General features: G+C 36.1%; 5 protein-coding genes across 5 annotated transcripts; 3 read left to right on the top strand and 2 right to left on the bottom strand.

The window, feature by feature from the left end:
* The first annotated feature begins 595 nt into the window (after positions 1-595).
* LOC128225971 (M-phase inducer phosphatase 1-like) lies at positions 596-3727 on the top strand. Its single transcript, XM_052935866.1, has 6 exons — positions 596-606; positions 942-1089; positions 1481-2004; positions 2143-2260; positions 2582-2739; positions 3697-3727. The coding sequence occupies exons 1-6, from the start codon at positions 596-598 to the stop codon at positions 3725-3727; spliced, it is 990 nt and encodes a 329-aa protein (XP_052791826.1).
* A 2677-nt stretch (positions 3728-6404) lies between these two features.
* Positions 6405-8429, top strand: LOC128225959 (M-phase inducer phosphatase 1-like). The gene is made up of 5 exons (XM_052935855.1): positions 6405-6415; positions 6747-6894; positions 7059-7582; positions 7799-7916; positions 8268-8429. The coding sequence occupies exons 1-5, from the start codon at positions 6405-6407 to the stop codon at positions 8427-8429; spliced, it is 963 nt and encodes a 320-aa protein (XP_052791815.1).
* A 4035-nt stretch (positions 8430-12464) lies between these two features.
* LOC128225948 (M-phase inducer phosphatase 1-like) lies at positions 12465-14575 on the top strand. Its single transcript, XM_052935845.1, has 5 exons — positions 12465-12475; positions 12684-12831; positions 13046-13599; positions 13941-14058; positions 14414-14575. Exons 1-5 carry the CDS (start codon positions 12465-12467, stop codon positions 14573-14575), a joined length of 993 nt encoding a protein of 330 aa, XP_052791805.1.
* Positions 14576-17485: 2910 nt separating this feature from the next.
* On the bottom strand, positions 17486-19806 carry LOC128225938 (M-phase inducer phosphatase 1-like). The gene is made up of 5 exons (XM_052935835.1): positions 19796-19806; positions 19078-19225; positions 18342-18865; positions 18011-18128; positions 17486-17647 (listed from the first exon to the last, which is right to left on the bottom strand). Exons 1-5 carry the CDS (start codon positions 19804-19806, stop codon positions 17486-17488), a joined length of 963 nt encoding a protein of 320 aa, XP_052791795.1.
* A 4567-nt stretch (positions 19807-24373) lies between these two features.
* Positions 24374-26585, bottom strand: LOC128225927 (M-phase inducer phosphatase 1-like). The gene is made up of 5 exons (XM_052935824.1): positions 26575-26585; positions 25953-26100; positions 25221-25744; positions 24897-25014; positions 24374-24535 (listed from the first exon to the last, which is right to left on the bottom strand). The coding sequence occupies exons 1-5, from the start codon at positions 26583-26585 to the stop codon at positions 24374-24376; spliced, it is 963 nt and encodes a 320-aa protein (XP_052791784.1).
* Between the last annotated feature and the right edge of the window lie 754 nt (positions 26586-27339).

Genomic DNA, 27339 nt, shown 5'->3' with positions numbered 1-27339 from the left:
AAATATGTTATGTAACGTGACATCCAAATATGTACAAGTGCCAATATTGTTCATCTAGAATTCGATAAGTTCTTTACATCTTCTGTTACAAGATAAGATATGTCATATGAAAGAAAACTTATAGATTTTTAACTTTGTCAGATTGTTATCAAATGTGGTAAGTTTTGTCCGAATATTCTGATAAAATTCACTTTACACACTGATGAAATCTATTTAAAAAGTAGCCCGCTTGGATGAGCTACAACAACAGCTTACATGTAATTTGACATGTACTTTGAGAGGTGATTGACCATTTAAAAGTCTCAAACTCTTCCGATATGTTAAGATCATTATCACCGTACTTATAAATTATATCGAGTAAACCAAACTTTGACTGTTGATTGCTCTTTTCTTAATTAGTAAGTCTCGTGAGAAAATAATTTAAAAAGAGACTTTTCTACTGGATAATTAAGAAATGTTAAATTAATTAAAATTATTTTTCTAAGTGAATATGGTATATAAGCTAATTTCTGAAATATTGAAAATCATATTTTGTGAAAGCTTTACCATCAACAGTTTCCTACTGCAGCATTTGTTCAGAAAACCAAACCTCAATATGTCGCTCAGGTAAGATTTTATCATATATTCTATATCAAATTATTTACATTATTTATGTTTATGAAACTGAATATGAGTTTTTAACAGAAGAACATCGGAACACGAGGTTTAATTAGAATGAATCTCAATTGCCGAAATTCTTATTTTTCTCAAATTTTGGTTTGTATACGATTTCTTGTTGTCGTCCTTCAATTGAAGCAATGAATTTAAAAAAAATATATATGAAAAGTGAATCATTAAGGTGGTGTTTTAAATTCAAATCTAGTCTAAGTTCAATTAAGTAAGTGATTTATTTAACACTGTTTATACAAGGCACAGTTCCAAATATTGTAAAAATAATTCAGATTGAGATTGTTCGATGACGTCATTTCCGGATTCGATGACGACTGCAAAGTTACCCCTGCAGAACTTGAGGAAGTGCTTACCCCTGGAGGAAAGGGGAATAAAGCTTTCTGCATGGCCGACGACCATGAACAAGACACGCCTTTGTCGGTACGTGAATATTTAATTTAATAAAATCGACGTTTTATTCCGTCGCATTTTTTATACTCCTTGTAGAACAGATGACGTCGATTTCGCAAATAAATAGTTATCTATCTTTGTGTTTCATACACATATTATAAGCTTTCCGCCTTTTCAAAAGAAAGACATTTAATTAGTATGCAAACATCATCAGCTATTTCAACATAACTGACACCACTGTTCCTCATTCAAGATTGCTTTCCTAAAAAAAAATGATACTACGTCGTATTTACAAAATATTAGATATCTATCTTTTTTTCATGTTTCGAAAAAACAAGCTATCATTTTCAAAAGAAAGCAATGAATTAAAAAACGTAAACCATCCGCTATCTTTACACAACTGACTTGTTCTTCATTGTAGATTGGAATTTCCGCAAAACCGATGGTGAGACGTCGCGATGCATTTGAAGTCAGACGCGGGTTTTTTTCCGGAAAGCGCTCTGCTGATGTAAACCTAACGGAATCACCAATACATGCAGTGAAAAAGTCAAAAGACGTTACTGGCATTGCGCCCAAATCCCATGAACGTTATACAAACGGGATTATCAGCGCGGTCGAAACGCTTGAAAGCGGAAACGGCATGATCGCTGATGGGTCAAGTAAATACACACTTCCGACAATGCCCGGAAAGCATAGTGACCTTACGGCCATATCGCCGGAAATACTGGCTGACGTCATTCACGGATGCTTCAATGATGTCATTGGTGACGTCACCATTATCGATTGCCGTTACCCTTACGAGTTCGAGGGTGGGCACATCAGAGGGGCTGTAAACTTGTACACGAAGGATGACGTCAACAGCTTGCTTCAGAAACCAGTAGCTGACGACAAGCGTCACGTGCTGATCTTCCACTGTGAATTTTCATCAGAAAGAGGGCCTAAAATGTAAGTAGTCGCACAATGTGGCACAACGTCAAATGCTCCTTCCTCATAAGCGATATATCGCGTGTGTAAATTGACCAATTTAATAACAAAAAGTTTTTCGCGTGAATAATGAATTCAATACATTTTGTACTTGGACAGGTACCGGTTCCTGCGCGCGCAAGATCGGACGTTAAACAGGGACAGGTACCCGCGACTCAACTTCCCGGAAGTGTACCTACTCCATGGCGGATACAAGGCCTTCTTCAACAAGTACAAGGTATGTTTCAGAAGTACGGTCACATAACGTATTTGTGAACATTATGAGTTGATTTAAATAGACAAATTATGAATATTTTTTTCTTTTGATAATTAGATATTTTCTCACAGTATCTGTGTATATATTTAACAAGACGAACAATAGGTTTTTGGTTTGAACTGTGTTTATGTTTTCGCCATTCAGTCCTAAATAAACATAGTAAGCATCGGTCTTTACACGGACTTTATGGCGTATGAGGAAAACATTTTTTATTTAAATGCTTCGATATTATATCGATATTCATGTATTTCTACATGTTTACGATTTTTTATTTAATTCCAGGACCTGTGTGATCCAATCAGCTACAAACCCATGTTGCATGAGAACCACGCGTCCGACCTACGCCACTTCCGGGTGAAGTCTAAATCCTGGACGGGGGAGGACGGAAATCAAAAGACAAGTAGACGACACCGCAGTCGTCTTGGTCGCCATCTTAGTTTATGATTGCTCGGCATATTAGAAATGTGATGAAAACTAGGCCGTCATCTTAGTTTCTCAATGCTTGTTGAATTTCAAAGTCACAGAATTTTAGAAATGTGATGACGCAGTATACTTTCCATGATGTCATTATAACCAGAGACGTCATCACCTAATATGAAACTATTATACCGCGTTTCAAACTAATTACGGAGAAAAATCTCGAGGGAGTTTTTTCTTTGTAATACTAGAGAGCTTGATTTCCGCTTGTGAATGGATTTGCAGGGTTTTGTTATTTAAATATTGTTTTTAATTGTTATTTTTGTTACAAGAATGCAAAACGAAGTAACCAACAGTTGTTGTAGGAATAGGCCAGGGGAAAGTGCAATATTAATATTTGAACCTGAGAAGATTACGTCATGACACTGACCGAATTTTTATGCCAGACCATACACTTACATGTACATGTGTTGAAACCATGTTGTTGATAAAATTGTAAATACATTACATTATAATATATATATATATATGTATAACTGATTATAAGTGCTTCACATTTCTATGATAAAAGAAATAGCCATATTAGTTTTCTTTTATTCATTATCAATACGTCATTAATAAATGAACACTGTTCTGTATTATTTACTGTGATCATGCGTAACGTACGAGCGAAGTGATGCTCAACATTGTATAGACGACAACTAACAGACAATGTACAACTGCAAGGAAACAAGTTAAACACGATGTGCACAACTGTTGCCTGCTACCAATCCGTCATCGATGAACACTTTACTACTGCATCATGAAGTATACGCTATATCATTAGTAATCATGAGTATGGGTTGTCTATGGAAGCTCGTGGCGAGCGTGGCAAGGCTCAATATGTTATAGAGAACGGCTACATATGATCTATCCGAGTTTGTAACATTGCATGAATGGCTAAAGGGAAGCAAGTCAAGCACGATATGCACAACTGTTGATTGCAACCAACTGACGGAAGCACAGTTATAGCAAACCAATTTGGGATTTGTCTGCAAAGTTATAACTTGATTAAATGTATCCCTTAAACTAAGCGTATACTACTTGCGTGATAAAACACTTCAACTGAAAAATTACTTCTACTTCTTATGTAATAATGTTAAAGTTAAAAACGAGCAAATATACATCGAAATATTGCAATTACTGTTATAGTCTTTTAAGAGGGTTTCTAATGAAACGCATCGTTGGTTTTTAAAAATGAATATGTATTAAACTGTCTTGTTTTTCGTTTAGATAACAGTTGTTTTGAAAAGTTAAATTAATAAAAACAATAATGTTTTTTTTATAGCGGTTATCTTTAAACCCGTTAAGTAAATGTTACGGGCGTCCAAATGCAATTTAAATTAAACTGGCCTTTGGAGTATCATTCTACATAATCTTAGGATGTAAGAGCGATAAGCTTTCCATACAATACGGCACGTCAGTTAAATTGGTCGGAAATAATTAAGATCTTATTGATTACAAGTTGACACATGTATTTTCGTATACATGTAATGTTTTCGAACCTAAACGATTGATCTTTTAGAAAATAAGAACAACAACAACAGGCATATGTAATTTACTTCAAGAGTTTTGTAAGATTTCAGGAAATAGCTTATATCACGCATAAGCTTTGTAATATTTAAGAGAAATTTTGAGTTTTAACTAATTTCATTTATCACAAGGTATCATGAAAACCGTTATGACTCCGGAAGCAAGCAGGAACATCTTCATTTCGATTTTCCCAGCTCACTTTTGTTATGACGTTATTCAAATGGATTAAAGCCCGAGTGTAACAAACGTTTCTAGGCTTATTAATAAGGCTCGAATCTGATTCCAGTGAATGGCGTCTGTTTTAAGAAGACATGAGAAAATATTCCTTATTTGACTTAAACCCACGACCTGTCTTTTGGGAGGGGTGAACACCAACATCATCTCGACCAGGTTGTACTCATACCCATGACCGGTAAGCTGAAAGATGTACTACAATTTTAGAGGCGGACATCAATAGCATGTTAACCCTAGTGGGGCTCGAACCCACGGTCTCATTTATGAGTGGTGGGCTCCAATAACAATCTGACATTGGTGGGGCCCGAACCCACGAATTCTTGGATGAGAGGTGGACACAAATATCACTCGCACCCTGGTAAGGCTCGAGCCCATAACCCAATTCATGAGAGGCTTACACCAATATTACTCTCTGGTGGGTTCGATGAACGACCAACTTGGAAAACATGATCACCCTTACACTGATGGGGTTCGAACCCAAGTCTTCCTGGATGAAACGCCAATATCACTATCAACCTTGTGGGGTTCGAACCAACGACGGCTTATGTGAGAGGCGCATACCATTTTTACTCTCACTTAGGCGAGAATCGAGCCCAAGAGCTCATGGGTAAAATAGGTGATAACCAATATCACTCTCACACTGGTTGGGGCTCAAAGCCATGAACTCATTCATGAGAAAAAGACACACATATCACTCGAACCCACGAACTCGCGAGTGAAAGGCGGACACCGATATCAGTGTAACCCTGGTGGGTTCGAAGCCGAGACCGCTTTGGCAAGAGGTGCAATTTATAATCACTCTTACCCTGACTGGGTTCGAACCCATGTCTCCATGGATGAGAGACAGACACCATTATAAATATCTTCGAGCCCACGACAAGTGCAAAATACTTATTTTACAACGCGTGACCTCTTGTACAAATAGTTTAGACTATAAGTATTACTTTGACCCCGATTTGCTCGAACGCACGCACTATTGACTTAGAGACGGACACCAGTATGATTCTCACCCTTGTGTGTTCGAACCCACGAACTAGTGAGTAGGGGGAGACATTATTTTCGACGTGTTGGGTTCGAACTCACAACAATATTATAACTCTCACCCTAGGGTCGAACCCACAATAAGTGATACATATTATTTCACAAAGCCTGATCTTCTTAAAAAACATTTTTTTTAGACTGATAGGTAATTAAAGACGGGTTTGATTGGGTTTTTTTTCAGAAATAATTCTGGAAAAGAACAAGTGTTCGTAAATGAAAAAGTTTACAAAGTATTTAATATCAATTCTGTTTTGTAATTTGACAGTCAAAGTATGTACAAGTGTCAATATTGTTCATTAAAAATCGATAAGATATTTCCATCTTAAATGATACAAGATAAGATATGTCATATAAAAGAAAAAATCAATATTTTTAACTTTGTCTGATTTTTATCAAATCTGGTTAGTTTTGTCGGAATATTCTGATTAAATTCATTTACGCGTAGATGTAATCCATTTAAAATGTAACCCGCTTTAATGAATAACAGCAACAGCATACATGCATTTTGACATGTACATTGAGAGGCGATTGTTCAATTAAAAGTCTCAAACTCTTCCGATATGTTAAGATCATTATCACCGTATTTATAAAACATATTGAGTAAACCAAACATTGACTGTTGATTGCTCTTTTCTTAGTTAGTAAGTCGCGTGAGAAAATAATTCAAAAAGAGGGATATTTTCTACTCGATAATTAAGAAACGCGATACTAGTTAAAATTATTCTTCAGGTTGAAAATGGTATATAAATTGTTTTGTGAAATATTGAAAATCATAATTTGTGAAAGCTTTACCATCAACAAATTCCTACTACGACTTCTGTTCAGAATACCACATATCAATATGTCGCTCAGGTAGGATTTAATCTTATATTTTATACATTTTTAATTTCACTGATTATATATAAAAATAAATAAGAGTTTAAAGAAGAGAAAAATCGACACACGAGGTTTGCTTAAGTTGTTTCTAAATACGGAAAGTAGTTATTTTCTCAAATGTTTGTTTGTATACGATTTCTGGTTGACGTCACTTGAATTGAAGCAATGCATTTTAGAAAAAAACAACATATAATAAAAATATCTTTATCAAGACGTTTTAAATCAAAATCTTATGTAAGATCAATTTATCCAGTGATGTATTTAATCATGTTCATACTTAAACAGTTTTTAATGTTTATTAATTCAGACTGAGATTGTTCGATGACGTCATTTCCGGATTCGGTGACGACTGCAAAGTTACCACTGAAGAACTTGAGGCAATGCTAACGCCTGGAGGAAAGGGGAACAACGATTTCTGCATGACAAATGTTCATGGACAAGACACGCCTTTGTCGGTACGTGAATATTTATTTAATTTGATGTTTACATCCGTGTACTTTATTTTGTTTTTATTTTTCTAACAAACAATTTATTATTTTCAAAAGAAAGCAATTCATTAAAAAAACATGAATCATACGCTGTTTTTTGACATAACTGACGCCATTGTTCTTCATTGTAGATTGAAATTTCCGCAAAACCTAGGATACGACGTGGCGTTGCAATTGACGTCAGACGCGGCCTCTTTTCCGGAAAGCGCTCTGCTGATGTAGACCTTACAGTGTCACCAATACATGCAGCCAAAAAGGCCAAAGACGTTTTTGGCGTTACGCCGAAATCCCACGAACGTTTGACAAATGGGATCATTAAAGCGGTCGAAACGCTTGAAATCGGAAACGACATGATCGCTGCTGGGTCAAGTAAATACACACTTCCGACAGTGCCCGGAAAGCACAGTGACCTTACGGCCATTTCGCCGGAAATAATGGCTGACGTCATTCGTGGATACTTCAATGACGTCATTGGTGACGTCACCATTGTCGATTGCCGTTACCCGTACGAGTTCGAGGGCGGGCACATCAGAGGGGCTGTAAACATGTACACGAAAGATCAGGTCAATAGATTGCTTCAGAAACCACTAGCTGACGACGAGCGTCACGTGCTGATCTTCCACTGTGAATTCTCATCAGAGAGAGGGCCGAAAATGTAAGTAGTCGCTCTGGACGTCGCGCATGCTAACGTGGCACGTCAAATGACTCTACCTCATACCTTATATATCGTTTGTGTACATGGTATATTTTAATAAGAAAACGAAAGCTATGCGACAATACCTTCACTGTAAATGATATTCTGATTATTGGTCAAAATTATTTGTTTTTCTCGTATGCAAGTATTTAATGTATATGTTTTGTCCTTGGACAGGTACCGGTTCCTGCGTGCGCAAGACCGGATGTTAAACAGCGACAGTTATCCGCGACTGAACTTCCCGGAAGTGTACCTTCTCAATGGCGGATACAAGGCCTTCTTCAACAAGTATCAGGTATGGTTCAACATAATTCTAAGTACGGATCCATTACCTTGTGTGACCATTGTGCTGTAGGAGTTTATATTTATAAATAAATAAGGAAAACTTGTCTTTTAATATTTAAATACACCAAAGTATCAATGCATGTAGTTTGGAGGAAGAACAATAGTAATTCAATTGTGTTAACTAAGTTAGTATAATCGCCATTCAGTCCTAATTAAATATGATATGCACTGGTTGTGACTCGGGTTGTATTGCAATGAGTGAGCGATACACCATTCGTCGAGAATATATCTATATACATGTATGTCAACAAGTTTACGAACACATATCATATACATAAGTTTCTCTTTCATTAAATTCCAGGGCCTATGTGATCCGATCAGCTACAAACCCATGTTGCATGAGAACCACTCGGCCGACCTACGTCACTTTCGGGTGAAATCTAAATCCTGGACGGGGGAGGACGGCAATCAGAAGACAAGTAGACGCCACCGCAGTCGTCTTGGGCGCCATCTTAGTCTCTGACCGCTTCGTGATCTTAAAGTCATTTGATGGAGCAGTTTACTTCCAATGATGTCATTACTCACAGTGATGTCATCGCTGAAAATGGCCGCGTTTCAAATTGATGACGGAGAAAAATCACGAGGAAGACGATTACCTATCATACCAGAGCGCTTAATGTGCACCAGTTAACGGTTTTAATGGCGTGTTACATTATTGAAATTGTTTTTAATTGTTTAAAACTGTTTCACAAAAATGCAAAACGAAGTGACGAACATTTGTTGGAGAAATAGGCAAGGGGAAAGTGCAATATTATTTAAACCTGAGGAGAATATGTTATGACACTGACCGTTTTTTTTATTCCAGACCATACACTTACATGTACATTGTTGAAATCCTGTTGTTTATAAAATTGTAAATACATTACATTGCGATATATATGGCTACTAATTTATATGATTAAAGAAACTGCCATGTTAGTTCTCGTTTATTTATTTTCAATACGCCATTTATTAATGAACATTTTACTGTATTATTTACTGTGATAATGCTTAACGTGCGAGCGAAAGTGAACCTCAACTTTTTATAGACAAATAACAGGCATTGTACAACTGCAGGGAGGCAAGTTAAACATGATGTGCACAAGTGTTGCCTGCTACCAATCCGTCAACGAAGAACACTGTAGCATGAAGTATATTCTATACCATTAGTATTAAATCAGGAGTATGGGTTGTCTATGGAAGCTAGTGGCGAGTGTAGCAAGGCTCAATATGTTATAGAGAACGGCTACGTATGATCTATCCGAGTTTGTAACATTGAATGAACGGCCAAAGGGAAGCAAGTCGAGCACGATATGCACAACTGTTGCTTGCAACCAACTGACGGAACCACAGTTATGTCAGATCAATTTTCGGTTTGCCCGCAAAGTCATATTTTGATTAAAGTTATTCTCAAAACTAAGCTTAAACTACCTGCATGATATTTATACTAAAATACTTTAGTTGAAGAAATGATTCTAATGTAATCAAGTTAAAGTTAAAAGCAAGCAATTATACACGGAAATTTTGCAGTTCCTATAATGAAACGCATCGTTGGTTTTGAAAATTGAATACGTATTGAACTGTCTAAATTCTTCTTTTAGATTAAAGTTTCTTTGAAAAGTTAAATTAATAAGAAACATTGTTTTATAGAGGTTATCTTTAAACCGGTCAAATGAAAGTTACGGGCGTCAAACTGAAGTATTATTTGAAATTGGAAATCAAAGTAACAATCATCATAAACTTAGAATGTAATAGCAAGAACAACCTTTTATTTTTTAATTCGTAAATTATCTGTACTCGCTATTGTAGCATTTTAGTCGTCTTGTATTTGTCATTAGCCTTATATTGAAACAACTATTTCAAAATTATGGATGCACTTAAAACTGTTTCTTATACTTATTGGCCAAATACACATGTTATATGTGACATCTTTAAAACTGATGAAATCTCTGAAGATAAGTTTTCCTTACAATACGGCACATCAGTTAAACTCGGTTGGAAATAGTTAAGATCGTATTTGATTAAAAGTTGACAGTTGTGTTTCGTGTACATGTAATGTTTTCGAACGTGATCGTTTAGAAAATAAAAACAACAACAACAACAACAACAACAAACTTAGGTGCTTCGCTTAAAGAGTTTTGTAAAATTTTAGAAAAAAACTCATATCTCGTATAAAGGCTAAGTAATATTTCAACAGAAATTTAGAATTTTAATTTCTTTTATCAATAGATATCATGAAAATCGCCATTACTCCAGAAGCAGGAACGCGTTTATTTCATTTTTTCCATCTCACTTTTGTTATGACGTGATTCAAATAAATTAATGCTCGAGTTTTACAAACGTTGTACGGCTTATAAATCAGCCTGTAAATAGCGTCTGTTTTGAGAGGACACGGAAAACTATTTCCCGGATGGGCTAACCCCACGACCTGTCTTTAGTGAGAGGTGAACATCAATATTACTCTCGATCAGATGGGGCTCGTATTTATTACCGCTTAGGTGAGAAGCGTACACCAATGTTACTCTCACCGATGTGGAGAACGAACCCATGAGCTCCTGGATGAAAGGAGGATATCAATAACACTTTAACCCTGGTGGGGGCTCGAAACCACAAACTCATTGATGGCAGGCGGACACCAATAGCACTCTGACCTTGGTGGGGCTCGAACCCACGAACTCATTAATGATATTAATAATATTAGGGCACCAATATAACTCTCATCTTGGTGGGGTAAATTCCACAAACTTGTTGTTGAGTAGCGGACACAGATATCACTCTCAACCAGGTGTGATTGAACCAGTGAAAGGCGGACAACGATATACTAGTGGGTTCAAACCAGAGACCATTTGGGCAAGAAGTTCAAAGTATCATCACTCTTACCCTGATTGGGTTCGAACCCAAGTTCTCCTGTGTGATCGGCGAACGCCATTTTCACTATCATAGCACCCACGACAAGTGCAAAATTACTTATTTACAACGCGTGACCGCTTATACAAATATTTTAGACTTAGGCGTATCACCCACATTCCGATTTGCTCGAACGCACGAACTAGTGACACTAGTATGATTCTCACTCTGGTGGGTTTCAACCCACGAACTTGTGAGGTAGGGGTGGACTCTAGTATCATTCTCAGCGTGGTGGGGCTCGTTCCAATGACCGTTTGGTAGGAAGGCGAACACTATTATCATTCTCACACGAGTGGATTCGAATCAATGAGCTCATGAGTGGGAGGTTGACACCAATATGATTCTCATTCAGGTGGGTTCGAACCTAAGAACTCGTTAGTGGGAGGCTGACACCAGCATCATTCTCACCCTGGTGGGTTTTGTACCCAAGACCATATGGTTCAGTGGCGGACACCAGTATCATTCTCGAACCGGTGGGTTAGAACCCACAATAAGTGATGCATATTTAGTATACATCTTTTTTAAACAAACAAATTAGACTGTTAGGTGATTAAAGACGGGTTTGATTGGTGCTTAATTTCAAGTTCTTGCTGGGAAAAGACAAGTGTTCTTAAAGTGATACTTTTATTCAAAACAGTACATACATATGAAAAACAAGCATCAAGTTTGACTGATAAACCTTTAACTACTTACTAAATAATGCATTTATGGAAAATATTAATTACTGATAACAAGATTGTAACCGTGTATTCAATAGCAGAAAGCGCAAAAATATGAAATGATTGGTGAATGTTAAAAGATTTACTGTGGTCTACTATACTCTCATAAGGTAGAAATACCGTGTTTTATGCTCATTTCATTTAAATTAAATTCGGTATCCTTCATAAGAACCATTGTTTTCGACATGTATTTATCCTATTTGGAATATTTAAACAATATTATTAATTGTGGTAAAACATATTTGGGAGTAGAGAGCATCTTTAGTTGAAAATTTATACAAAGCTTTCAATACCAATTCTGTTGTTTTTTTAACTTGAAAGTATGTCGAAGTGTCAATATTGTTCTTTAGAATTCGATAAGATATTTATATCTTAAATGCTACAAGGTAAGATATGTCATATTAAACAAAAATTCAATATTTTTAACTTTGTCTGATTTTTATCAAATCTGGTTAGTTTTGTCGGAATATTCTGATTAAATTCATTTACGCATCGATGAAATCTATTTAAAATGTAACCCGTTTTAATGAATAACAGCAACAGCATACATGTATTTTGACATGCACTTTGAAAGGCGATTGACCAATTAAAAGTCTCAAAAACTCTTCCGATATGATAAGATCATTATCACCATATTTATAAAACAGATTGAGTAAACCAAACTTTGTCTGTTGATTGTTCATTCCTTAATTAGAAGGTCCCGTGAGAAAATCATTAAAAGAGAGGGATAATTTTCTACTCGATAATTAAGAAACGCGGAATAACTTAAAATTATTCTTCCGTGTGGATATGATATATAAATTGTTTTCAAAAATATTAAAATTATATTTTGTGAAAGCTTCACCATCAACAGTTTCCTACTGCAACATTTGTTCAGAATACCAAACCTTAATATGCCGCTCAGGTAGGATTCTTTCAAGTAGTTCAAAATATATCAGCAATGTTAGTTTTATCTAAAAATAGAGCAAAAAGTATATTGAAAGCTAGACTAGTTACATACACTTGTTAAAAGTATTTAGCAGTTATATAGCTATATTGAGAGGATGTATTTAACAGGATAAACACCAGGTTAAATATCGCATAATCAGTTTTCAATGTTCTAAACATTTCAGACTGAGACTGTTCGATGACGTCAGTTCCGGATTCGGTGACGACTGCGAGACTTTCCCTGCTGAACTCGAGGCCGTATTAACGCCAAGAGGCCCAGGGAACAATGCTTTCTGCTGGGGAGACAATCATGGACAAGACACGCCTTTATCGGTACGTCAATAAGGATATTATGATTTAAATCCCCGGCACATTCTCTTTGGGAAATTCAGAGGTGTGTCTAGCAGGATATAATTTTTTATAGATTTATATTGTTTAAAGTATCTAAGGCAACCGCATTTTCAAAAGAAAGCATTTTAAAGAAAAACATAAATAAGGTGTTACTTCAATCGATTTTAACAAAACTGACGTCAATTTTCCTTTGTAGATTGAAATTCCCGCAAAACCGTTCATGCGACACCGCGATGTGTTTGACGTCAGACGCAGCCTCTTTTACGGAAAGCGATCTGCTGACGAAGACCTTACGGAAGAAACACCGAAACATTCAGTCAAAAGGGCCAAAGACGCTTCGGGTATAACGCAAAAATCCAACGAGTGTTTAAATATCGGGATCATCAATGCGGTCGAAACGCTTGGGATCATCAATGCGGTCGAAACGCTTGAAATCGGAAATGACATGATCGCTGATGGGTCAGGTGAATACACACTTCCGACAATTCCCGGAAAGCACAAAGACCTTACGGCCATCTCGCCGGACGTGATGGCTGACGTAGTTCATGGATGCTTCAATGACGTTATTGGTGACGTCACCATTGTTGATTGCCGGTACCCTTACGAGTTCGAGGGCGGGCACATCAGAGGGGCTGTAAACATGTACACGAAAGATGAGGTCAACAGCTTGCTTCAGAAACCTGTAGCTGACGGCAAGCGTCACGTGCTGATCTTCCACTGTGAATTCTCATCAGAAAGAGGGCCTAAAATGTAAGAAGTCGCGAAAGCTCAGGTGGCACAAAATGCTCTCGCTCTCACCTCATATATGATGTTTCGTTTTTTTAAATATGATTGGTAAACTTTGTAACAAAATATTCACTGTAAAAACTATTCTGATTCTGGGCCAGTTTTGGTTGTTTTGAAACAATTCAATTTAAAATCTATAAAGGGCTTCATATTTGTAAGAAAAACACGTGAGGTAACATGCAACATTAAAATGTAAGTTTCTTTTACTAAAAAGCTGTGTCATATTTGAGACTTTTGCAACGAAATTTAATTAATGAAGAAATACGCGATTGCAAGTTTTGCTATAATAAGTTTTCCTTCGGCAGGTACCGGTTCCTACGCGCGCAAGACCGAATGTTGAACAGCGACATATACCCGCGTCTCAACTTCCCGGAAGTGTACCTACTCCATGGCGGATACAAGGCCTTCTTCAACAAGTATCGGGTATGTTTCAAAATAATTTAAAGAACGGATATATTGAGCAATTGTGAACATTGGGCGTTTTCTTCACATACGAATATTTCACATATCAATATTTCTCTAGTACTATTTAGATAATACCTTACAGTATTAATGGGTATATTAAACGTAAAACAATATGTATACATGCTTTCGTGTGTATAATGTCAGTGTATTCGCTCTTCAGTCATTAGCATACATGGTATGCACTAGTTTTGATACGGACTTTATTGCGTATGAGGCATACCTTTTTGATTAAATGTGCGGAGAATATATCTATATTCATGTAGTTATGCACGGCCACGTTTATCTTTCGTATACATATATTCTTCAATTCCAGGACCTGTGTGATCCAATCAGCTACAAACCCATGTTGCATGAGAACCATGCGGCCGACCTTCGTCACTTCCGAGTGAAGTCTAAATCCTGGACGGGGGAGGACGGCAAACAGACGACAAGTAGACGACACCGCAGTCGTCTAGGCCGCCATCTTAGTTTCTGAACGCTTGTTGATGTCAAAGTCACGGCCTTTTAGAAATATGAATAAGCAGTATACCCGCAGTTATGTCAGTTTTCTCGGTGACGTCATGAACGTAAATGGATGATTATGCCGACTTTCAGTTTGATTGTGGAGAAAAATCGAAAACTTTTTCACAAACGCGACTGATTGACTGTTTTGTTTACTTTTTAAAATGTTTTAGTTATTCTAATCATAGTTCAAGACGAACTAACGTTAGGCCAGGGGAAAGTGCAATATTATTTTAACCTGAAATTACGTAATGACACTGACCGGTAGTTTTATGCCAGACAATACACTTATTTGTACATGTGTTGAAATCCAATTGTTGATAAAATTGTATATACATCACATTATGATACAAGTAACAAATGTTAAGTGCTACTAATTTATATTAATATTTATATGAATAAAAACTGCCATGTAAATTCTCGTTTATACATTATTTTAAACACGTCATCAATGAAGACTTTTATATTCTACTGTGTTATTATTATATGCGTGATCATGAGTAGGGGTTGTCTTAAAATGTTGATGGCGAGCGTAGCGAAGCTCAACATTTTGTAGACAAATAGCATGCAATGTCCAACCGAAGGTACGATGTATAAAACTGTTGCCTGCTACCAAGATAATTACGGAAACAACATTCTGTCTAGAAGACATTTAAAATCGATTTAGGGATTGTCTGCAACCTCACAACAATGGAACTGACCAAAATTTCATTTTAATTGAATAGGCAAACAAAGTAACAATCCAGAATCTCTTCGATACGGAGATCATCTTTCCAAACCCCAACCCTTTTGAGGACCTCAAACTGACATTTTCATTAAACTAGGCAATTAAAGTAACAATCAGCATTATCTTAGGATGTCAGAGCCAGAAAAAAGATCCTTAAATTTTAGAATTTTCTGTACGCCTAACTGTAGCCCTTAAGCCGTCTTGTATATTGTTGTCAGCCTTAATTTAAATATGAAATTACTTGCGTATTTGATGATATTATTGGAATATGAATGCAGGAGGCTGGTTTAAGTATGTGGAGTCCGAAGGACACCAAGTGCATTTTTACCAGCCCAACTGCGTTCATATCCACGTCAATAACATCAATCTCGCTATCCAATACTAATATTTACACCAAATTGTTTATTAGTTATTTCCAGAATGAAATGCATAAATACATTTAAGAAACCTGATTGTAATTCGTTCTCACTCATGCTGTATATTGAACGACCCGACCGGTTTACACACTTTATTGCTACGGACAAAATTAACCGTAAATGAAATCACTTTTTTACGTAAAGTGAAATGCAAAATGACAGCAATACGTTTAACAAATTATTAATTAAAAGTTTTGAACATGTTGTTTAAAATAAGTCGTTCCCTGCTGACACAATACAAACAATAGCACACAATTGTTTTAATATTCGCAATTGCCGAAAGACCGTTCATTGAAGGAGTGGAAGTTAAGGTGTAAATATTTCGCCATATAAAGTTGCATATGATAATATTCCGTTTAAATAGTGGCCAAATAAACATGATATACATGATATTTTTAAAAAGACAATATTATCGGTTAAAATAAGGCCCAAATACTATGTGTCAAATCAATTAAACTCAGTTGAACGTAGTTAAGGTTTAGTTTGATTAAAAGAAGACACAAGTGTTTTCGTCTTCATGTAAAGTTTACGATCGTTTTTTAGATTTCAGAAATAAAGAAAGTTCATTTATTAAAGAAACAGGTGCCATAGTTAATGACTTATGAAGCAGGATTAATTCCTTCTGACTTTTGTAATGAAGCTTTTTCCATGGCATACAGCTCGAGTGTTGATGAATTACGCTCAAATCCTGTTACTGTGACTTGCGGCCATTTTCAGAGGACTTGAGGGAATGTCTCTGGTGGGGTTTAAATCCACGACTCATTTGGTGAGAGATAAACACCATTTTCATACATGTGCTCTATGTGAGAGCCTTACACAATCATCACTCTCATTCTGGTAAAGATTAAACCAACGAATTATCGGGAAAGAGGTGGACACCATGACCACTCTAAATCAGTTGGATTTTTGTGTTGTATTTCTTTGTTTGCCTATTCAAATTTAGATTAAATTATTTTCAGCGACCTCAGTTGGGGAGGAAGGCAGGAAATCCCCAATTTGACTTCAAATTTCTTATAGACAAAAGACAAAATGTTGGTTTCGTTATTTCAAGAAGCAGGCATCAGTTATGCACATCGTGTTATACATTGCATGTTAGTTGTCTATAAAATGTTGAGCTTCGCTTTACGCTGGCAAGCCACTTTTAAAGACAACGGCTACTCATGATCACTCATAATATAGCATATATCTAATAACATAGAAAATATTAAAATGTTAATTAATGACGTATTTAAGATAATGAATAAGCGAAATTTTACATGGCAGTTTCTTTACTCATATAAATTAGTAGCACTTAATATTAGTTATTTATATCATAATGTAATGTATTTACAATTAAATCAACAATTGAATTTCAACACATGTACATAAAAGTGTATTGTCTGGCATAAAACTTCCGGTCATTGTCGTAACGTAATCTTCTCGGGATAAAATAATATTGCACTTTCCCCTGGCTTATTTCACTAACAAACGAACATGACTTCGTTTTGCATTATAATGAGAATCTACAATTTAAAACAGTTTTAAAAAGGATCGCAAACATGTTCACAGATGTAAATCAAGCGCTCCGGTACTTTAAGAAATACATCGCGCCGCATTTTTAACTTTTTACTCAGTCAAACTAAAACGAGGCCTGATCGTTCCTTTTTAGATCAGGGCGTCACTGGGAGACATGACATCACTTGATTTTTTTTCTGTTTTGTCACATTTCTAAAATGCCTTTAGTTAAAGTTCAACAAGCAATTCAGAAACTAAGATGGCGGCCTAGACGACTGCGGTGGCGTCTACTTGTCTTCTGATTGCCGTTATCTCCTGTCCAGGATTTAGACTTCACCCGGAAGTGACGTAGATCGGCAGAGTGGTTCTCATGCAACATGGGTTTGTAGCTGATCGGATCACATAAGTCCTGGAATAGAAGGAAATAAAAACATTTGTATATGATATGTATTCGTAAACATGCAGAAAAATACATGTATATATAAATATTCTCGACGCCTTTAAATAAAATAGAGTATGCCTCATACGCAATAAAATACGAGTCGCAACCAATGTATATCATATTTATTTAGGACTGATTGGCGATTACACTAACTCAGTTCAAACAATTGAATGACTATTGTTCTTCCTCTAAACTACATGCATTGATACTTTCATGTATTTAAATATTAAAAGAGATTTTTTCTTAATTTATTTATAAATATAAACTCAAACAGCACAGTGTTCACAAAAAGGTAATGGATCCGTACTTAGAATTAACGCTGAACCATACCTGATACTTGTTGAAGAAGGCCTTGTATCCGCCTTGGAGAAGGTACACTTCCGGGAAGTTGAGTCGCGGGTAACTGTCGTTGTTCAACATCCGGTCTTGCGCGCGCAGGAACCGGTACCTGTCCAAGTAAAAATATATATTAAATACATGCACATCCGAAAAACAAACAATTTGGACCAAGAATCAGAATATTATTTACGGTGAAGGTGTTGATGCATAGTTTTTCTTTCTAAGTAGAATATACAACGTACACACGATATATCGTGGATGAGAAAGGGGTATTTGACGCTGCGTCAATTTGGCTTGCACGACGTTTTGAGTGACAACTTACATTTTAGGCCCTCTTTCTGATGAGAATTCACAGTGGAAGATCAGCACGTAACGATTGTCGTCAGCTACTGGTTTCTGAAGCAAGCTGTTGACCTCATCTTTCGTGTACAAGTTTACAGCCCCTCTGATGTGCCCGCCCTCGAACTCGTACGGGTACCGGCAATCGACAATGGTGACGTCACCAATGACGTCATTGAAGCGTCCACGAATTACGTCAGCCATCACTTCCGGGGAGATGGTCGTAAGGTCGTGGTGCTTTCCGGAAATGGTCGGAAGTGTGTATCCCCTTGACCCGTCAGCGATCATGTCATTTCTGATTTCAAGCGTTTCGACCGCGCTGATGATCCCGTTTGTTAACCATTCGTTGGATTTGGGAGTTATGCACGAAACATCTTTTGCCTTTTTGACTGCTTGTACTGGTGATATGTTTAGGTCTACGTCAGCAGAGCGCTTTCCGGAAAAGAGACCGCGTCGGACGTCAAACGCAGTACGACGTCGCATTATCGGTTTTGCAGGAATTTCAATCTGCAAATAGAAATTGGCCTCAGTTTTGTTAACATGACCTAAGTAGCATATAATTTATGTATATTAAAAAAAAACATTCATTTTGAAAATGCGGTTGCCTCGTTTGTTTGACACTTAAGAAAATATAATAAGTTATATTCTGCTAAACACAGCTGCGCCTCAAATAAAAAAGAATATGGCGGTTTGAAATGATAATGTTCCGTGTCACGTACCGACAAAGGCGTGCCTTGTCCATGATTGTCTCCCCTGCAGAAAGCATTGTTCCCTGATCCTCTAGGCGTCAACATTGCCTCGAGTTCAACAGGGGAAGCTTCGCAGTCGTGACCGAATCCGGAAATGACGTCATCGAACAGTCTCAATCTGAAAAGTTAAGAACATTGAGAACTGAGTATAGGAACATTGTTATATGCATCACTAACTTAAATCGTCTATATTTAACTTGGTGTTAATACTTGTAAATTCATGCTCTCTAAAGCTATATAATTGCTCTCCACTTTTAAAACATGGACGTAACTTGTCTAGTTTTAAATATATATTTTTCTCTGTGTTTTTCACATTTCTGATATATTTTGATCATTTTTATATTTCTGAAAATAGATTCAACGTCTAACAGATAAAGTTGTGTGCACAACTTAATATTTTGATTTAAAACGTTTTATTTGACATTCTTCTATTTCTAATAGTGTTTATATATATTAACACCATTAGTAGTATGTAATAAAGAATAAATTGCTACAATTCACAATAACAACAACATCAAGGAATAATACTTAAATCAAAACTTGAAACATTACGGCTTTCACTATCCAGTATTCATTTTCACCTTTTTGCTGGTTTCAATACAGAAAGTTTCGTCAGTTTTAAAAACATTACTAATAAAAATTAAAAAAAAACCCGCAACAACATCTAAACTATTTGATAGAAACCTACCTGAGCGACATAGTGATACGTGGTATTCTGAACAGAAGTTGCAGTAGGAAACTGTTGATGGTAAAGCTTTCACAAAATATGATTTCCAATATTTTTGAAAACAGTTTATATATTATATCTTATTTAACTTATTTTGCGTTTCTTAATTATCGAGTAGAAAAATTATCCCTCTCTTTAAATTATTTCTCACAAGACTTTCTAATTAAGAAAGGTGCAATCAACAGACAAAAATTGGTTTACACAATATGTTTTATAAGTGTAGTGATAATGATCTTTACATATCGGAAGAGTTTGAGACTTTTAATTGGCCAATCGTCTCTCAAAGTACATGTCAATGTACATGTAAGCTGAAATTCAGAGACTTGAAGTTGCGCATAGGTTTTATGTAAAACAAATGCAAGGATTTCAAAGTAGTGTTGCTACTAAATTCGCTTTATCTACTTTGAACATTACATCTATTGAAAAACTTATCGATTGTAAAAAACTTTAATTTTTCTGTCAAATGTGCAGACTTCCGTGTCAATATTTAGCGAAGATCAACTTCAACAGTAGACTAATATGCTACATCAACTTTGATAGACAAACTGTAGGTTTTGTACCTGACATTTATCGCTTGTGCCAAAAACACCTTTTAGTCGATTATATAACGCAATATATAAATACTGGGCAATTTCCATCCAAGTATGAATGGAAAAATACTATTAACAAAAGCGTGTTACTCCCAGATAGACAAACTACTTTTGAACGAACCGTGAACGAAAATCGAGCAATGCAAAATATGATATATTTTAATAATTGTTCGCCACTATGGATTATTGCAAGAAATAAACCCAAACTGCGACCAATCTGTAAGCAGATTCTAAGTTATTTTGGTCTATTTGTGTGACTCATATTTACAAATTTGTAAATGCTGTAATTTAAGGAAAGACAATATTATTGTTCATCTCTTACTTTATTGTCATGCGAAAGAAGAGTACCGTAATTCCATTTGGGATACAATTTACGAACAGTGTGGGATCGACATTTTTAAGTCGATAATGACAATGACATGTACTGATCAATGTGTGTATCTATATTCACTTAGTACCGATATTTATGATGAAAGCTTTGTCAACTATCCTGTCACAGTTGCAATAGTCAGACTCTTGCGGAGGGTGTAACTTTAGATTACTAAATAGCTTCAAAAACGGTTTTCACTATAAACTGTCTTAATTTTCGTTTTGTTCAAGGCAACCTTAGTGTTTACTTTGCTAGGCTATTACTAATCTGGAAAAATGTGCTTTACTTGTATTTTACAAAGAAAGCGCCATGTAGAGATTGTAAATGATTACTCGAAATGTTTAATATTCGTAATGTCCATCTATATTATATCACAATGTTCTTTTGATGTTCGTGTAAATCATATCATCGATGTGTGCATATATATTTTGTAACATCTGTATATAAGTTAATCTCTTCACTTATGGAGGAATAAAAAGTATCTATCTATCTATCTGTTGTTGTTATTCATTAAAACGGGTTACATTTTAAATAGATTCATCTACGCGTATATGAATGTAATCGGAATATTCCGACAAAACTATGAAGATTTGATAAAAATCTGACTAAGTTAAAACTATTGAAGTTTTCTTTAATATGACATATCTTATCTTGTATCATTTAAGATTGAAATATCTTATCGAATTCTAAAGAACAATATTGACACTTCGTCATTCTTTCAAGTTACAAAACAAAATTTGTATTGAATACTTTGTATAAAAATAATTTAAGAACACTTGTCTTTTTCCAGCAAGAATTCTGAAATTAAACACCAATCAAACCCGTCTTTAATTACCTGTAAGTCTAAACTGTTTTGTTTAAAAAAAACAGATGTAAAATAAATGTTTATCACTTATTGTGGGTTGGAACCCAGGGTGAGAGTTATAATACTGTCGCTGGTTCGAGCCCACCGGTTCGAGAATGATACTGGTGCCCGCCTCTGAACCATACGGTCTTGGGTAAAAGCCCCACCAGGGTGAGAATGATGCTTGCGCCAGCCTCACACTAACGGGTTCTTAGATTCGATCCCACCTGAATGATAATCAACCTCCCACTCATAAGCTCGTGGATTCGATTCCACTAGTGCGAGAATGATACTGGTGTCCGCCCCCTACTCACGACTTCTAGGGTTTAAACCCACTATACTAGTGACCGCCCCTAAGTCATACTAGTGACCGCCCCTAAGTCATACTAGTGACCGCCTCTAAGTCATACTAGTGACCGCCTCTAAGTCATACTAGTGACCGCCTCTAAGTCATACTAGTGACCGCCTCTTAGTTATACTAGTGACCGCCCATAAGTAATATTTGTGACCGCCTCTAAGTCATACTAGTGACCGCATCTAAGTCATACTAGTGACCGCCTCTAAGTCATACTAGTGACCGCCCCTAAGTCATATTTGTGACCGCCTCTAAGTCATACTAGTGACCGCCTCTAAGTCATTCTAGTGACCGCCTCTTTCGAGCCCACACCAGGGTTAAAATGCTATTGATGTCCGCCTTTCACCCAGGAGCTCATGGTTCAACCTCCACTTCGGTGAGAGTAAAAATGGTGTACGCTTCTCACCTAAGCGGTCATGAATACGAGCCCCATCGGGTCGAGATTAATATTTGCGTTCACCTGTCACTAAAGACAGGTCGTGGGATTAAGCCTCACAGGGAAATAGTTTTCCATGTCCTCTCAAAACGGACGCCATTTACAGACTGATTCATAAGCCTAACAACGTTTGTAACATTCGAGCTCTATACCATTTGAATAACGTCATAACAAAAGTGAGATAAAAACAAGGAAATAAAAGCGTTCCTGCTTCCGGAGTAATAGCGTTTTTCATGATACCTATTGACAAAAGAAATTAAATTTCAAAAATTCGGTTGAAATGGGCTTTTCCTGAAATCTTACAGAACTCTTGAAGTGAAGCACCTAATTTGTTGTTGTTGTTGTGTTGTTTTTTTTCTAAACGATCAAACGATCACGTTCGGAAACATTACATGTACACGAAAAAACATCTGTCAACTTTTAATCAAATAAGATCTAAACATTTTTCAATCATTATTTTAAACTGATTTGCGGCATTGTATGTAGGTCTTGTCTTCGGTGATATTGTCTTTTTTTTAAAATGTCACATATAACATGTTTATTTGGCCAATAGTTATAAGAAATAGTTTAAGTGCAACCATAATTTGGAAATAGTTTTTCAATTTAAGGCTAAAGACAAATGCAAGACGACTAAAATGCTACAATAGCGAGTACAGATAATTAACGTTTTAAAAAATAAAAGTTGTTCTGGCTCTTACATCTAATGATTATGTAGAATGATACTTCCATTGCCAATTTCAATTAAAATCTCAGTTATTCTCAGCATGACGCCCGTAACGTATTTAATGGGTTTAAAGATACCGTTATCAAACATTGTTTTTATAATTTAACTTTTCAAAACACATTCTATCTCAAAGAAGAATAAGAAGTATATGTTTGTTTGCTTTTAACTTTAACTTAATTACACAAGAAGCATTTCTTGATCAATAGTATTTTAGTATAAATACCATGAAAGTTGTATAAGCTTAGTTTAAGGGATGAATTTAATCAAGACATGACTTTGCAAACAAACCCCAAAGTGATCTGTCAATAATGTGGTTCCGTCAGTTGGTTGCAAGCAACAGTTGTGCATATCGTGCTCGACTGGCTTTCCTTTGGCCATACATTTAATGTAACAAAATCGGACAGATCATAAGTAGCCGTCCTCCAAAACATATTGAGCCTTGCTACGTTCGCCACTGGCTTCCATAGACAATTCATACTCATGATTACGCTTGGTATAGCATATACTTCATGATAAATTAGAACAGCAAAGTGTTCATCGATGGCGAATTGGTAGCAGGTAACAGTTGTGCCCATAGTGTCTGACTTGCTTTTCTGCATTTGTGCAATACTTGTTAGTTGCCTATAGAATGTTCAGCGTCACTTCGCTCGCACGTTACGCATGATCACAGTAAATTATACAGTTTAATGTTTACCAATTAATGGCGTATTGATAATGAATAAACGAGAACTAACATGGCAGTTTCTTTAATCATATAAATTAGTAGCACTTATGATTAGTCATATATGTTGCAATGTAATGTATTTACAATATTATCAACAACAGGATTTCAACACATGCCCATGTAAGTGTGTTTGGCATAAAACTACCGGTCATTGTCATGACGTTATCTTCTCAGGTTCAAATAATATTGCACTTTCCCCTGGCCTATTTCTCCAACAAACTTTCGGTTCTTCGTTTTGCATTATTATAATAATCAACAATTTAAAACACTTTTTAAGGAACACAAACATGTAAATCCGTTCACAGATGTAAATCAGGCGCTCAGGTACTTTTAGAAATATATCTCGTCGCATGTTTGTCTTTTCTACGCAGTCAAACCAAAAGGCGGCTGGATCGTTCCTTTTTAGATCAGGACGTCACTGGGAGAAATGACATCACTTGATTTTTTCTGTTTAGTCACATTTCTAAAATGCCTTAAGTTAAAATTCAGCAAGCGTTCAGAAACTAAGGTGGCGGCCTAGACGACTGCGGTAGCGTCTACTTGTCTTCTGATTGCCGTCATCTCCTGTCCAGGATTTCGACTTCACCCGGAAGTGACGTAGATCGGCAGAGTGGTTCTCATGCAACATGGGTTTGTAGCTGATCGGATCACATAGATCCTGGAATAGAAGGGAATAAAAACATATATTTATGATATGTATTCGTAAACATGTAGAAAAATACATGTATATTAAATATTCTCGACGCTTTTAAACAAAATAGTGTATGCCTCATACGCAATACAATACGCGTCACAACCAAAGTATATCATATTTATTTCGGACTGAATGGCGATTACACTAACTCAGTTCAAACAATTGAATGATTATTGTTCTTCCTCCAAAATACATTCATGTATACTTTCATGAGTTTAAATATTAAAAGATAACTTTTCCTAATTTATTTATAGATATAAACTCCAACAGCACAATGTTCACAAAAAGGTAATTGATCCGTACTTAGAATTATGTTGATCCATACCTGATACTTGTTGAAAAAGGCCTTGTATCCGCCATGGAGCAGGTACACTTCCGGGAAGTTCAGTCGCGGGTAATTGTCGCTGTTCAACATCCGGTCTTGCGCGCGCAGAAACCGGTACCTGTGCAAATAAAAAAGTACATGCACACACGAAAAACACACAATTTGGACCAAAAATCAGAATGTTATTTACGTAGAAGATGTTTATGCATAGTTTTCCCTTCTAAGTAAAATATAAAATGTACACACATGATAAATCGTGAATGAGGAAGGAGAATTTGACGTTGTGTCACGCTAGCTTGTGCGAAGTCTAGACCGACAACTTACATTTTCGGCCCTCTTTCTGATGAGAATTCACAGTGGAAGATCAGCACGTGACGCTTGTTGTCAGCTACTGGTTTCTGAAGCAAGGTGTTGACCTCATCTTTCGTGTACATGTTTACAGCCCCTCTGATGTGCCCGCCCTCGAACTCGTACGGGTACCGGCAATCCACAATGGTGACGTCACCAATGACGTCACTGAAACTTCCACGAATAAAATCAGCCATCGCTTCCGGTGAGATGGACGTAAGGTCTTTGTGCTTTCCGGGAATTGTCGGAAGTGAGTATTTACATGACCCGTCAGCGATCATGTCATCTCCGGTTTCAAGCGTTTCGACCGCGCTGATGATCCCGTTTCTACAACGTTCGTTGGATTTGGGAGTTTTGCACGAAACATCTTTGGCCTTTTTGACCGCTTGTAATGGTGATAATATTAGGTCCACACAAGCAGAGCGCTTTCCGGAAAAGAGACCGCGTCGGACGTCAAACGCAGTACGACGTCGCATCATCGGTTTTGCAGGAATTTCAATCTGCAAATGGAAATTAGCGTCAGTGTTTTCAAAATGACCTAAATAGCATATAATTTATATAATTAAATAAATGATTTATTTTGAAAATGCGGTTCCCTCGTTTGTTTGACACTAAAACAATATAATAAGTGATATTCTTCTAGACACAGCTGCGCCTCAAATAAAACAAATACGACGGTTTTAATTGATTAATGTCCGTATCACGTACCGACAAAGGCGTGTCTTGTCCATGATTATCCCCCCTGCAGAAAACATTGTTTCCTGATGCTCTAGGAGTCAACATGGCCTCGAGTTCAGCAGGGGAAGCTTCGCGGTCGTGACCGAATCCGGAACTGACGTCATCGAACAAACGCAATCTGCAATAATAAACCACTTTTAACACATGGACAAAACTTGTTTAGTTTTAATTATATTTATTCTCTATGAAAAACACTATCACATTTCTGCAGTATTTTGGATCATTTTAGAGTTCTGAAAAATAAAATCAATGCGTAAAAGGTTAAGTTATGTATACTTCATAATATTTTGATTTGAAACGTTTCATTACCCATTTTCTATTTCTAAAAGTGCTTATATATTAAAACACTATAACTGTTATATAATTAAAAAAATGCTACAATTTACAATAACAACAACAACATTAAGGACATCGAGGAATTATATTTAAATCAAAACTTGAAATTACGGCTTTCACTATCCAGTATTAATTGTTCACCTTTATGCTGATTTAAGAACAATACAGAACGTTTCGTCAGTTTTAAGAACTATTACTAATGAAAATTAAAAACAAACAAACACAAAAACATCTAAACTATTCGATGGAATCTTACCTGAGCGGCATATTGATACGTGGTATTCTGAACAAAAGTCGCAGTATGAAACTGTTGATGGTGAACTTTTCACACCTATAATTTTTAATATTTCAGAAAACAGTTTATATATCATATCCACACTGAAGAACAATTTCAACTAATATGTTTCTAAATTATCGAGTAGAAAAATTATCCCTCTCTTTAAATTATTTTCTCACCAGACTAACTAATTAAGAAAAGAGCAATCAACAGACAAAGTTTGGTTTACTCAATATGTTTTATAAGTAAAGTGATAATGATCTTAACATATCGGAAGAGTTTGATACTTTTAATTGGCCAATCGCCTCTCAAAGTACATGTTAAAGTACATGTAAGCTGTTGTTGTAGGTCATCCAAGCGGGCTACCTTTTTAAAGAGATTTCATCTGTTCGTTAATATATCAGAATAATCAGACAAAACTCAAAAGTTAGATTAAAATCTGACAAAGTTATAAGATTCAAATTTTCTTTAATATGACATATCTTATCTTGTAACTTTTGAGATGTAAAGAAAGTATCGAATTCTAAAGAACAATATTGACACTTGTGCATATTTAAGACATCACACTGCACTGAATTCTTTGTAATAAGCATTCGTACTGTGTTGCAATTCAATTCTGAATTGAGGCACCAACCAAACCCGACTTTAATTACTTATAAGTCTAGTATATTTGTTAAAAGAACTTTTATGCCTTTGTAAACTTAGTATTTTTTTTATTATTGTGACTACTGCTGTTGGTGAGGA

The sequence above is a fragment of the Mya arenaria genome, chromosome 1, assembly GCF_026914265.1.
Source record: "Mya arenaria isolate MELC-2E11 chromosome 1, ASM2691426v1".
Lineage (NCBI taxonomy): Eukaryota > Metazoa > Mollusca > Bivalvia > Myida > Myidae > Mya > Mya arenaria.
This window is presented reverse-complemented; position numbering and strand designations above follow the sequence as displayed.

Coding starts and splice junctions, on each gene's coding strand:
- LOC128225959 (XM_052935855.1), top strand. Junction 6,895..7,058: donor GACAAGACACGCCTTTGTCG/GTACGTGAATAT, acceptor TCTTCATTGTAG/ATTGAAATTTCCGCAAAACC. Junction 7,917..8,267: donor CCTTCTTCAACAAGTATCAG/GTATGGTTCAAC, acceptor ATTAAATTCCAG/GGCCTATGTGATCCGATCAG.
- LOC128225938 (XM_052935835.1), bottom strand. Junction 18,129..18,341: donor TCAGAAAGAGGGCCTAAAAT/GTAAGTTGTCAC, acceptor TTACTTGGACAG/GTACCGGTTCCTGCGCGCGC. Junction 17,648..18,010: donor CCTTCTTCAACAAGTATCAG/GTATGGTTCAGC, acceptor CTTCTATTCCAG/GACTTATGTGATCCGATCAG.
- LOC128225927 (XM_052935824.1), bottom strand. Junction 25,745..25,952: donor GACAAGACACGCCTTTGTCG/GTACGTGATACG, acceptor TTCCATTTGCAG/ATTGAAATTCCTGCAAAACC. Junction 24,536..24,896: donor CCTTTTTCAACAAGTATCAG/GTATGGATCAAC, acceptor CTTCTATTCCAG/GATCTATGTGATCCGATCAG.
- LOC128225971 (XM_052935866.1), top strand. Junction 1,090..1,480: donor AACAAGACACGCCTTTGTCG/GTACGTGAATAT, acceptor TCTTCATTGTAG/ATTGGAATTTCCGCAAAACC. Junction 2,005..2,142: donor TCAGAAAGAGGGCCTAAAAT/GTAAGTAGTCGC, acceptor GTACTTGGACAG/GTACCGGTTCCTGCGCGCGC.
- LOC128225948 (XM_052935845.1), top strand. Junction 12,832..13,045: donor GACAAGACACGCCTTTATCG/GTACGTCAATAA, acceptor TTTCCTTTGTAG/ATTGAAATTCCCGCAAAACC. Junction 13,600..13,940: donor TCAGAAAGAGGGCCTAAAAT/GTAAGAAGTCGC, acceptor TTCCTTCGGCAG/GTACCGGTTCCTACGCGCGC.